This window comes from Canis aureus, chromosome 7 (genome assembly GCF_053574225.1).
Source record: "Canis aureus isolate CA01 chromosome 7, VMU_Caureus_v.1.0, whole genome shotgun sequence".
Taxonomy (NCBI): Eukaryota; Metazoa; Chordata; class Mammalia; order Carnivora; family Canidae; genus Canis; species Canis aureus.
Genome location: NC_135617.1, coordinates 13,869,832 through 13,882,504, shown reverse-complemented (window position 1 = coordinate 13,882,504; position 12,673 = coordinate 13,869,832). Strand labels below are relative to the sequence as shown.

General features: G+C 35.0%; 1 protein-coding gene and 1 long non-coding RNA gene across 9 annotated transcripts in view; one reads left to right on the top strand and one right to left on the bottom strand.

The window, feature by feature from the left end:
- ASCC3 (activating signal cointegrator 1 complex subunit 3) overlaps positions 1-12,673 on the bottom strand; it is a 335,679-nt gene that overhangs the window by 125,708 nt on the left and 197,298 nt on the right. For all 8 annotated transcript variants that reach the window (XM_077902962.1, XM_077902966.1, XM_077902963.1 and 5 more), the window contains 3 exons: positions 7,623-7,814; positions 7,100-7,324; positions 1,526-1,645 (listed from right to left, as the gene is read on the bottom strand). In XM_077902962.1, coding sequence (XP_077759088.1) covers positions 1,526-1,645; positions 7,100-7,324; positions 7,623-7,814 — 537 coding nt within the window. The remainder of the gene's footprint in view (positions 1-1,525; positions 1,646-7,099; positions 7,325-7,622; positions 7,815-12,673) is intronic.
- The window catches only part of LOC144317073 (uncharacterized), a 34,032-nt gene continuing 24,128 nt past the window's right edge, over positions 2,770-12,673 (top strand). Inside the window, exon 1 of the long non-coding RNA XR_013382954.1 lies at positions 2,770-2,822. This is a non-coding gene — a long non-coding RNA (uncharacterized LOC144317073). The remainder of the gene's footprint in view (positions 2,823-12,673) is intronic.

Below are 12,673 nucleotides of genomic sequence, written 5' to 3'. Positions count from 1 at the left end.
TCTAGTACTTAAAAAATCAATTGATGTGTTCATTTTGACCCAAGTTTTGCAATGGCTTAGCCCATAAACATATATGTTGTTCTCTGCCTTCTTCTACCCCATCAGAATACTTTCACAATGTCACTATTTTCATGATCCCATATTTGTAACAAGAGGACTTTTTTTCCTCCTGAGCCTTCAAGTTTCCATTTTTCCATGGCCAAATCTATAGCACAGGAAAAAGAAAAATGACAAAAAAGATTGTCGAGTCCTTTGATGATACAATGGAATATATACAGAAGCTAGGTGGATAGTAAATGGAGGAAAACTAATTCTGAGTTCAATTCAACTTTGCTATTTTGACTTAACAGTAGTGAATATCTATATGACAATGGTGAAATAATGTTTTCATTAGACAACTGATTTTATCTGTAATTAGGAAGCATTTACATTGTATAAAGCAGAGTTCTAAAGAAAAGACAAGATCTCACAGTGTCTGTAAGCCACGTGGACCACACAACTTGAACGTGCAGAGGAAGAGGTGGGACAACATACATCCGATTTTGTTACCATGCTCAGCGGAATTAATCCACACCTCCCAACTTTTTTTTTGCTGCAAAAAGCTTTTTGTCTCCATCTGGTCCAGGATGGTTAAAAGTCTGCCTAGTGGCTACAGGGGAAAAGGTTCAGGCACAAGCCCAGGCACTGGGGGGGTGGGCGTGGGGGTGCCAGAGGAGCCCCTCAAAAGTGCTGGTCTCCAGAGGCTCCTAGTCATGCTTGAGAGTGAGCCTCTCGAAAAGATACTCAACCAGCCCAACCTGGGGGGTGGCCAGCCTGCGGATACTGCTAATACTCATTAACACCATCTTTTAATTTAGGAATAAGTGCTTATAAGGGACATGATAAGAGGAACATACTTCCTAAGACATAAGTTATTATTAAAAGGGATCTATAATTTTCCTCACGTTTGGTTTACTTTATTTTTTTTTTTAATTTTTATTTTTTATTTATGATAGTCACAGAGAGAGAGAGAGAGAGAGAGAGAGGCAGAGACAGAGAGAGAGAGAGAGAGAGAGAGAGAGGCAGAGGGAGAAGCAGGCTCCATGCACCGGCAGCCCGACGTGGGATTCGATCCCGGGTCTCCAGGATCGCGCCCTGGGCCAAAGGCAGGCGCCAAACCGCTGCGCCACCCAGGGATCCCTGGTTTACTTTAAAACCTAATTCATTACAGTTTTTAAAAACTTAGTTTTTTAAAAATATTAATATCAAATGGAAATGTACCTGAATAATATATTCATAATAAAATAAAGAGTAACTTTTTAGTATCAGTGGTAAAAGAGACATAAATAAAGTGAAATAATTACAGGCAGCAAATTTAATTTTCCTTTGTGTTTCCTAAAAAAGACTAAAGCTTTCTGTTTTTCTTCCAGGTGCCTAATTCTATTCAGATGATGCAGAAGTAGCAAATATTTATCCTCATATCATAAAAATATTACAGAACCAAAAAAGAAGGTTTGATTTTCTTTTTAATAGATGAGTTTTCTACCTGATAAGCCTTGTGACTGATCCCATAAACTAATGGATTTGCTCTCATCCGTACATAAAGGTAAGTGTAACTTATCCACTTCACTGCTTCCTCCACATTAGTCACTGTTCCCAGAGCAATCTGCAAAGCAAAAATATAACAAAAATTAAACTAATGCGTTAAAGTTGGATACAAACATTACATCAAAGGCCATTTTGTCAAAAGTTAAGTTAAAATACATCATTATACTGTATTTAAAAGAAAGTTAAGTACAATTACTGCACATGACACTTCTCCAATTAGTTAAACATCAGTCCTGCCTCATTTAATTGAGAACAGTACATTGGAGAGGCTATGTTCCAAAACTGAATCTACTCCATATTATGCCATTTGACTATTTTTCTCTATAAACAGAGTTTCACTCCACATAGCATTGAAAGATTTAGTTTAAAAACACAATAATGACACAGAAAAGCTGTGTAATAAAGAGAAAGGAATTCTTAGAAAGTGGTATTAAAACTAAAATGCAATGAAAAGCTTTCTTAAAAATATATTTCCTTAGCCACTACATCTATAGGTGATCATTTACTTAATGTTCCTTAATTTAAAAATTCATGCAAGTTGTGAGACTTCATAGTTGTATAATTTTTCCCAGTACATCTGGCTGAAAAAAAATCGAATTTCTTAATATTTAATCAAAGGAGAGATGCATTCTACCTAAACTATTACATATTAGGAGAAAAAATGAAAACTAACTCATTTTAGCAATGAATATTAAAGAAAATAAAACTTTTATGTTTGATTTATTCCTATAATTTTTAATTCTGTATAAGTAATTTTTGTGAAATAAATGTGGATGCTCACGAAGATGAGCTTTAGCAGTACAGAAATATCATTCTACTATTATATCATACTATTAGTTATTACAAAAGAGAAATGACTGCAGTAAAAAATGATAAGGCAGGTTCTGCTTAATTCACTTTAAATTTACACTAACTTAAAATAAGTCAGAGAGGGCAGCCTGGGTGGCTCAGCAGTTTAGCGCCTCCTTTGGCTCAGGACATGATCCTGGAGTCCCCTGATGTCAGGCTCCCTGCAGGGAGCCTACTTCTCCCTCTGCCTGTGTCTTTGCCTCTTTCTCTGTGTCTTGCATGAATAAATAAATAAAATCTTAAAAAAAAATAAGTCAGAGAAAGACAAACACTATAGGGTTTCACTTATACATGGATTCTAAAAACATTGAAGTCATAGAAACAAGAGTAGAATGGTGGTTGCCAGGAGTTGAGGGGTGGAGGAAATGGAGAGATGTTGGTCAAAGGTATAAACTTTCAGTTCTAAAATGAATAAGTTGGGGTATGTAATGCACATCATGGTAACTACAGTTAATAATACTGTATTGTATACCTGAAATTTGCTATGAGAGCAGAGTTACAATGTTCTCATGAAAACAATAACAGCAAAATGGTTATTATGTGAAGTGAATATGTTTACTAACTTCATTGTGGTAAATATTAGACAATATGTACATATATCAAACCATTTCATTGTAAGCTTTAAACTTACACAAGGTCCTATGTCAATTAGATCTTCATAATCTTCTTACATATGACTAAGTCATCCATAATATAGGTAAATATATACATTTCCTAAAATATGAACTGTGAAATTTTCTACAAAATGATATTCACATATTAAGACTAAAATATAACTAATAAGGGAGTGGTGCCACACTCCCCAAATATTTAACAATGAGACAGGTAAAACATTTTCCAGCTTGTTGAAGTAAAGGAAACTAGTTCAATGATATAGCTAAAAATCTGAGATTACCTCCCATTTGTGATTCTATTATTTGACAGCAAAAGCTGTGTGGATTCCTTTATGCTATAGATATTTTAAAATAGTATCACATGACTGCTAAGAGTAGAAAATTCTATAAAGGATGAAATAGCTTGCTATTATTTTCAAAATCAAATTCAGTAAATTAACATTCATAAGTACCCATTGCTATTAATGATAAAATAAAGGAAAGGAGGAAGTGGGTATCAGAGAGTAGACCAAGTCATTCAAATCTTCTAAATGTTCACCCAAAGAAACAGACTACCCTGAAAAATGGAAGTAAATTCCAGGCTACATCATTTTTCTAGATTAATCTTTGAATGCCACCTAGTGACAAAGACAAAAATTTACTTGTAAATATCTGCTGTCATCTAGTGGCTATGTAGTACAGGAGCTTTTTATAATAAAAACAGGTATTTTTCAAATCTCTTTGCCATACAGCCATTCATCTCAATAATCATATAGTAAGTCAGTACAAGTCAGTATTATGTAAAGCACAATGGATATGGGAGTAAATAGAGCATGATCCTTGGTCTCAAAAAGTTGTCTAGTCATGTAGGTGAGACACACGTAATTAATTAAGATGACACACATGAAACTACCATCCACAGCACCTAGCATGTAATACGTACTCAAAAATTATTTTACTTAAAAATACCTAACATAAGAAACTTATAAAACTGCCATTAAATATACAGTAGAGTTTTATGTTCTGTTAAGCAGAAAAACAAATTCGCCCGAAATTTGGTTTTTATTTATTTTAAGATTTTATTTATTTATTCATGAGAGACACACAGAGGGGCAGAGACACAGGCAGAGGGAGAAGCAGGCTCCATGCAGGGAGCCCGATGTGGGACTCGATCCGGGGTCTCCAGGATCATGCCCTGGACCGAAGGCGGTGCTAAACTGCTGAGCCACCGGGGTTGCCCCGAAATTTGGTAATTTAGAAGTAAGACTAAAAGTATCACTTTGTACCTAATTTATGTGTTTAAACTTGAGTCTTTAAGGTTGTCTTAATTGCTTTCTTGTGTGTTTGTTTTCTTAAACTGGTTAAAATAATCTAAAAATGAAATAAATAAATATAATAATCATTAATGTGTATGTATCCTTTAGTAAATATGTGAGAAAAACATTCATGTATTTATTCAGCTAGGATTTGCAAGCTGGCAGTAAGTATAAGTAGGACTGAGTATCAAGGGACCATGAGACAATGGTAAGTGATACAAATCATTTACTAAATACCAGCTTGGCACAGGCGCTTAGTAAATTTTCACAACAATCCAATGAGATTGTCCCTATTTCATAAATGGGAAAATTGGGACTTTATAGGTAAAGTGAGTAGAAGGAGAGTCTGTTTTGGGGCAGATGACATGTGTTGGAGAGTAAGCAGGAAAAGCTTTGGGAATGCTAGTCAGACTATGGAAGCCTTAAATCCAAGGACAAGGTGTTTATACTATGTCCTGCAGAGATAAAAAAGATTCCATATTGCATATGTGTACGGTTACCGAAAAATTAACATATTTTAAAGTATATACTACAGGGATGCCTGGGTGGCTCAGGGGCTGATCATCTGCCTTCAGCTCAGGGTATGATCCCAGAGTTCTGGGATTGAGTTCCACATCAGGCTCCATGCAACAAGCCTGCTTCTCCCTCTGCCTAGGTCTCTGCCTCTCTATCTGTGTCTCTCATGAATAAATAAATTAGAAAAAATAAAGTAGATACTACAGAGGGCTAATACAGAGTAGGTACCCAGTAATATCTGCTAAAGACAATTTAATAAGCCTCAAACATGCCTCAGTGTTTCTCTCAATGCAAAATTAAGTGGCTTTATTACAGGGTTGAGACTTGCGACCTTTTGGCGTTAGCATTAGAGAATCAGCCCCATTAGGTATCAATCAGCAAATTTGTCTCATAAAATGTTTGTATTATCTTCAGTTCTTCTAAACTAATGGTCAGAATAGATATTCATGTTATAAAAGATATTGGCAGAGGCAATATTCCTAATCTAACATAACCTTTACGTTGATCACTGCCACTGAACAGTTTTGCAAAGATTTGGGGAGTCTAAAGACTTAAAATTCCATTACCTTAAGAACACAGCACACATTCATTTTATCAACTAATTTCACACTTGATTTCCACAGATTATCAAATTTAATTTCATATTCAACTATAATTTAAGGGAGTTTGTTTCCTTAACAAGAAAATATACTTTATTTGGGAGCTATTCCAAGTAGACTAAAATATGAGAAAAAAGTTTTAGCAATGGTCTGTACTTCACTATATGAGCGAAAAATTTCAAGGTATCTATTTCATTATTTAAATGCCTTTTATGGCATTAAACAGAATTATGGTTATAGTTAGTTGACATTTCTGAAAATGATGTATCTAATAAGTACTTTATGAATATGAGGTAAATCTATTGACTATAATCTATTTTTATTTTTTCAGGGCTTGACCAAATAGTTTCATTGTTAAGGAAATGAACACTTTTTTACAGACTGTAAAATAGATCTATACAATAGATTATGCTTTCAGAGATACTGTTGACCCAGGACCTAGCTATTTAAACCATGCAATCACAGCAGGTGATGGGGATTGAAATTGAGCTACAATAACATTTTCTTTAGAGTCAAAATTTACTTCCAATATTTTTTATTTTCTTGTAATTATGCTCCTAGAGATCAGCACCCTTCATGACTTCTAACTTCTAATCTTCCAAACCCCTAGTCTTCTGATCCCAGATCAACTTTTGCCATCTTCATGAACCAAGCCTTTCCTAATAGCCTGTGACCAAAAGTATTTTCTCATTTTGTTGGCTCCTTCTACAGAAATTATCACTTTCCAACATTATTGCACTGTGCTTTTGTAGCTTTTACTCCCTGTTTGGACTATCTGCTCCTTAACAGAGGAGACTGCATAGTGAATGTGCTCTGGATCCTCTAAAGAGTTGTAAATAATGAACAGAATATAAGTGAAATTTTACAAGCTCTTTAAGAAGTAACTGATACAGGACTTGTACACAACAAGTAATATTTGATTGCAAATGTTGCATTTCTTCATTTGTCTATTTAACATTTACTTCATTTATTCATCTATATCCCATTTACTTAAAAAAATTATTTGAGTCCATAAGCAAGGATAGAGAAGTAGGAAAGTGTTGAATGCCAGGGCAATAATTAAAAATATCATGAAAACAGGGAAACTTCATTTGAATGTTTGACACACAGACTCTTAAATTAAGAATGTTTATTCTCTTTACCAGTTAATATGATACCTAGACTTCCAGAGTCTGCTATTTAAATCTTAACACAAAATGCATATACACACATGAAACAAACTGTAATACTGTAGCTCAATTTAAGCAATTCTATTCCGTAAAACAAGGTTAATCAAATGACCTAACATAAAAGGGCTTTATAAACGTTATAAAAACTATAGAAGTACAAACAAATATAGCAGGTGTTACTACTATTTCTGTTTTTCTAGTTTGTATAGCTTTGGCTAGATTTCTGGCCTGAAACAAAACCCCACAATTTAAAAGTACACTCTTAGCAAATAGTACTGTTGGTTATCACTTGCATCCTATACTGTTTTGAATTAACCGACAATATTCTTAGTCTGTTGTGCCTCATGACCATGTGATGGCGTAAGCTATATTCCTAAATACTACGGAATAGAATCTATTCAACCTTATATTTACTTGGTCATTTTTTCAGCTGATGACTCTATTCCAATCTTTTGTTCACTGGATCTTACCTCTGCATTTAGGTTATCTGCAAGGCTTTCCAGAAACTGACTCTCAATTGGGTTTTGTTGAGTGAGCAAAGTGAGGTAATGGCTGAGTTTGTCATGTGTTGTTATGATGATTCCTTCCCCAAATCTGTCAAATTGTGGTCTTCCAGCTCGACCAAATATCTGCATGACATCTAAAATTCCAAGGTCAACAAAGGAGCCTCTTTTTGCAGCATATATTTGTGTTCCCTAGATGAGGAAAAGTTAATAAGAATTTACATAAACACACACAAATATAATCCTGATGAGCTGAACACTGAAATTAGGCAAATATGGCAAGATCTCAAAAGTGTACTTTAACTAATCCTTTCATCATCTGTGATAGAGTTAAATTTTCACAATATAAACTAGATTTTTTTGGAGAAAATAATTCTGGCCTTATATGAATAAAATTTGAAGCCAATGAAATAGCCAAATAGTAGTATTTTTCTAAACAAACCAATCCACAGGTTTAAGACACACAAATCTATGTAATATAAGTTATTACCTTAATAATAACAGCATGAGCAGGAAGATTGACACCCCAGGCTAATGTAGCTGTACAGACCAGAACTTTGATATGCCCATTAGAAAACAAGTTTTCAACCAAATTTCTGTCCTGCCGAAGCATTCCTGCATGATGAATACTAAAACCATCTGGAAATAATTCTCGTACTTGTTTATTTCTTGACTTCTGTACCTGGAGTAGATATCAATAAGACATAAAGGAGCATTACTTAGCATTTACAAATAATTGTTATTTAGCATTTTTTTATTCAAGGACTTTATCAAAGAAAGCATACAACTAAGTGTTTTAAGATCTTGCTAAGTCTTAGTATATAATGTTCTGTATAAAATTGTTAAAAACAATATTTTATCTAAAAACATAGGTAATCCCCAACATGACATAAAATCCAAGAGGAATGAAGTTAAATCTCTCTTTCACTAAGCCTTGCAATCAATCATTATTACCTGTTTCCTATCCTTCCAAAATCAAAAATACTCTATTAAAAAAAGCATAAATTAAAAAAAAAGAAACTTATGTTTTCCCAACTCATTCGGAGTAAAAGCCATAGTTCTTACAGTGCAAGAGTCTACAGAAATTATTCTTATCCCCTAACCTCATGAACCAACTCCAGCAACTAGGGTTGAAATTTTCTCTAAGTCCCTTTTTGATAAATCCACATCCGCTTCACCAGGGTCTTTATATTTTCTATACACAACCTACTCCCTGGAAGACTTTTCCCCTAACTTACTGAGATGCCTTGATTTTCCAGTGCATGCACTCTTCCTCATTGCAATGACCCAATAAACCCAACTGTGTTCACTGAGAGGTGCGTTCTTGGTAATTTTTGACGGGCACTGATCACCCATCTTAGTTTCTCAACTTTACAATGCCCTGAATATACTATCTTCACTTTTGGTGTCTGTTCTTTCACCTGGTCTGAGCTCAGAGGTGGGATTTGATCCACATATCTGTAATTCATATAAGCATAATATTTAAAAAATTCACTAAGACCCAATAAAAATGGAGAAAATGTCTCCGCAAAATTAGCCTTTAGATTAACATAATGAAGTGTTTATGTAATCAAAGCTCCTATTTGGGGGCTCCTGGGTGGCTCAGTCAGTTAAACATCCAGCACTTGATTTTGGCTAAGGTTATGATCTCCTGGTGTGGGATCCATTGAGCCCCACAGTGTGTCTGTGCTCAGTGAGGAGTCTGCTTGAGATTCTCTCTCCTTCTCCCTCTGCCCTCCCCCTGCTCATGTGTGTGTTCTCTCTCTCTCAAATAAATAAATAAATCTTTATAAAGTCTATATTTTAAAAAAAGCTCCTATTTGGGCATGATGTCCTGTGTTTGCTTGCTATTGTTCTAAAACTTTTATTATCAACATTTTCACAGTTTCTTTTTAAAGAGTTTTCCATAGTTCTTTTGTAAGGAGCACTACACTGGCAGGGAGCAGGATTTCAGGGGCCTGGGGTCCTACCATAGATTTTGTCATATTGACTACCCCTAAACTCACTTAAAATTTTAAATTTCTGGGCACCTTGATGGCTTAGAGGTTGAGCGTCTGCCTTTGGTTCAGGTTGTGGTCCCGGGGTGCTGGGATCAAGTCTGTCTCCCTCTGTCTACGTCTCTGCCTCTCTCTCCATGTATCTCATGAATGAATGAATAAAATCTTAAAAGAATTTAAACTTCTAAGTTATTAACAATTAACTAAAGAAATGATCTAAGAAAACAGCCCTCTGTGAAATCTGCTGCATATATGAAACCAAAATACATTAACAAACCACTCCATCTAGTGGCCATCCAGGTAAATAACAACTTAAACACATTCTAAGCCTTTTAGGGTCCTGAACAAAATACACATAGAACAAAAAGACTTTCTTTTCCAAGTTTCATGAAGAGTATATTCTTGTTTTATTTTTGTGCAGTGTGGTCAGCCTGTTAGAGGCAACAGGGGTAACTTCTCTTTTGTCTCCATTCTTGCTAATATATTGTGCCATTGCTTTTTAATTGGTTCAGTAGAGATTTGAAGTGACAGCAATTCTAAAATAAATTTGAGCTGCTCATAGAACAAATAAACTAGAATCCTTGGGAATCAGGCCTGGAGATATGTGCTATTTTAAAAATCATACAGAAAAAATTTAGTTTTTCCTTTTTGTGTATATGGTTCTATGAATTTTAACATATGTTCAATTTGTGTAATGATCACCATAATCAGAATACAAGACAGTTCTTTTACCCTAAAATTTCCTCATGTTATTCCTTTATAGTTAAACCTTCCCACTCACAGCCCCTGGGAACCAATGATCTGTTCTCCATCCTCATGGTTTCATGACTTCAAGAATGTTATAGAATTGAACAAAACTATTTTTTTAAATAAATAAATTTTGAGGCTAGTTTCTTTTACCCAGTTTGATACCTTTGAGATTCATCTAAGTTGTACTGATAGTTCATTCCTTTTTACTGCTAACTAGAATTCTACGGTATGGATGGATGTTTTGTGAATCCAATCACCCAGTGAAGGATGTTTGAGTTGTTTCCACTTTGGGTAATTATGAATAGAATGTCTCTATGGATCTCCACATGAAGTTTGAAGTTTCTGTATGTGTATGTGTGTGTATGCATGTATGTAAGAGAATGTATTTTAATTCCTCTAAAGTAATTAGCAGGAATGTGACTGCTGGATCATCTGGTAAAATATATATGCTTATTTTTATGAAAATTGCCAAACCATTTTCAGAGTGGTTGTACTATATGCATTTTCATCACCAATATATTAGAATTCCAATTACCTCCCATGCTTGTCTGCTTTTGAGACTGTCATTATTTTTTATTTTAGCTATTGTAAGAGATATGTAGTGTTATCCCACTGTGGTTTTATCTACATTTTCCTAATGTAGACTACTGATGTGAAACATCTTTTCATGTTCTTGGATATACATTTCTAATCAGCTCCTCAAGTTATTCTGATATACACAAAAGTTTAAGGACTATAGTTTCTTATAGGAAGATACCTGGAGTGATTATTTTTATCCATCTATGTATAGTACAACGGTATAATTTGACCATATGATTCTATTTAGTGCTATACAACTTAATTATTGTACTAAATTATTTGCACTCCTAAGAAATGTATCTAACAAATTTATAAAACATGACAGTGACAAAAAAAAAGGCACTGTAAAGGGCCAAAGAGAGGGTAATTTAAATACAAAACAGCTGTTTATCATGTACTAGATCCTAGAAATACAAAGAAATTGAAGACAAAATTTGAGCTTTGAGTAATCTGCAGAATGGAAAGAAAGACCCATACACAAGTGACTTCTATAAAACATGGTATGCTTCTAATAGAAGTAAATGGACAAAGCTGAAATGAGGGGAGGAATGACATTGTGGTTTGTGTTTGTCCCACTAGCACTTGCACAGCTAGTACTTACTGCGCATTTCTGGAATGAATGAATCAATGATCTGCTAGTTCCATCAAAGAAATCTTTACAGAAAATGTGAAATGTATCTTGAAAGACAAGTGATACACTGCTACATGTGGTACCGTATGCAGCAGGATAAACAAGTATAAAAGCCAGAACTAGCAAAGAATACTGTGTGTCCGAAGCACATTATGTTCAGAAGGTATTCGGTGAATGCAAGAAAATGATGCTGGAAAGGAGGACTCGGTCAGGCTTTATATGGTCCCAAGCACAGGAGGAAAAGGGCCAAGAAAAGTTCTTAAACAGTACCAGATATGTTGTTTAGAGAGGTGACTTCACAGTTGAGCTAAGGACGAGAAGATGGAGATGAGCGGGGATGGAGCTATGAACAGTTCCAGTGAGAAGATGGAGACAGGAAATAGAGATACTACATAAAGTCAGGGTGAGAGCAGGCTCTACAGTAAGGAAGACTGGGTGACTGCCTAGGAAGGGAGGTAGAAAGGAAGGAAAGAATTAGGGCTGTTTCTAGTTTATTCATGCATACTTTGATGCATTAAATATGTGATAGGAAAAGTAGGATCAGGAGAGCCAATGCTTATGCCTTGGAAGGTGGAAAGAAGATTCAGTCTGTAACATGAGTTTAAGGACACCCATTATAAAGATTTTGACTTTTATTTTGAATAAAGTAGAAAACCACTCAAGGTTTCTGAGCAGGAGAGAGCTAAGGGTGATCAGTAAGGTTTATTACTCTAGTGTTGCATTTGGTAGAGAGAGATGTGACCAAGTATTGAATCAGGTGTAAAACATTTGAACAGAATAATTAATGACTCTAACACATAGCTGTAAATTTATATATGTATCTTTCTTATCTTCACTTTTTTTTCAAGATTTTATTTATTTATTCATGATAAACACAGAGAAAGACAGAGAGAATGAGAGAGAGAGAGAGAGAGAGAGAGAGAGAGATGCAGAAAGAGAACAGCAGGCTCCATGCAGGGAGCCTGACCTGGGACTCAGTCCTCGAACTCTGGGATCACGCCCTGAGCCGAAGGCAGACGCTCAACCACTGAACCACCCAGGTGTCCCTATCTTGACTTTCTTTCTTTTTTTTTTAAGATATTATTTATTTATTCATGAGAGGCACAGAGAGAGAAAGAGAGGCAGAGACACAGGCAGAGGGAGAAGCAGGCTCCATGCCGGGAATCCGACGTGGGACTCAATCCTGGGTCTCCAAGATCACACCCTGGGCCTAAGGCGGCGCTAAACTGCTGAGCCACCCGGGCTGCCCATATCTTGACTTTCTTAAACAACAAAGGAAAAAATAAAAACTAAAATTGCATAAGTCTGAAAACGAATGAAAACATCACACATCAAACTTATAGGAGGACACAGTAAACTCAATGCTCTCAGAAAATATCATACCTGAAATATTTAACTAAATAAGAATATAATAAGTAAATTAATATCTAACTCAAGAGTTAGAAAAATGAAAGTATAACAAAACCAAAGAAAAACAAAGAAAAAGTAGATACTCTAATAAAGTTAAAATAGAATCTAATGGTTTAAAATTTGTGAAATGGGTAAGCAAACACAAAAAATCTTATTTTGAAAGAAAAAAATAAA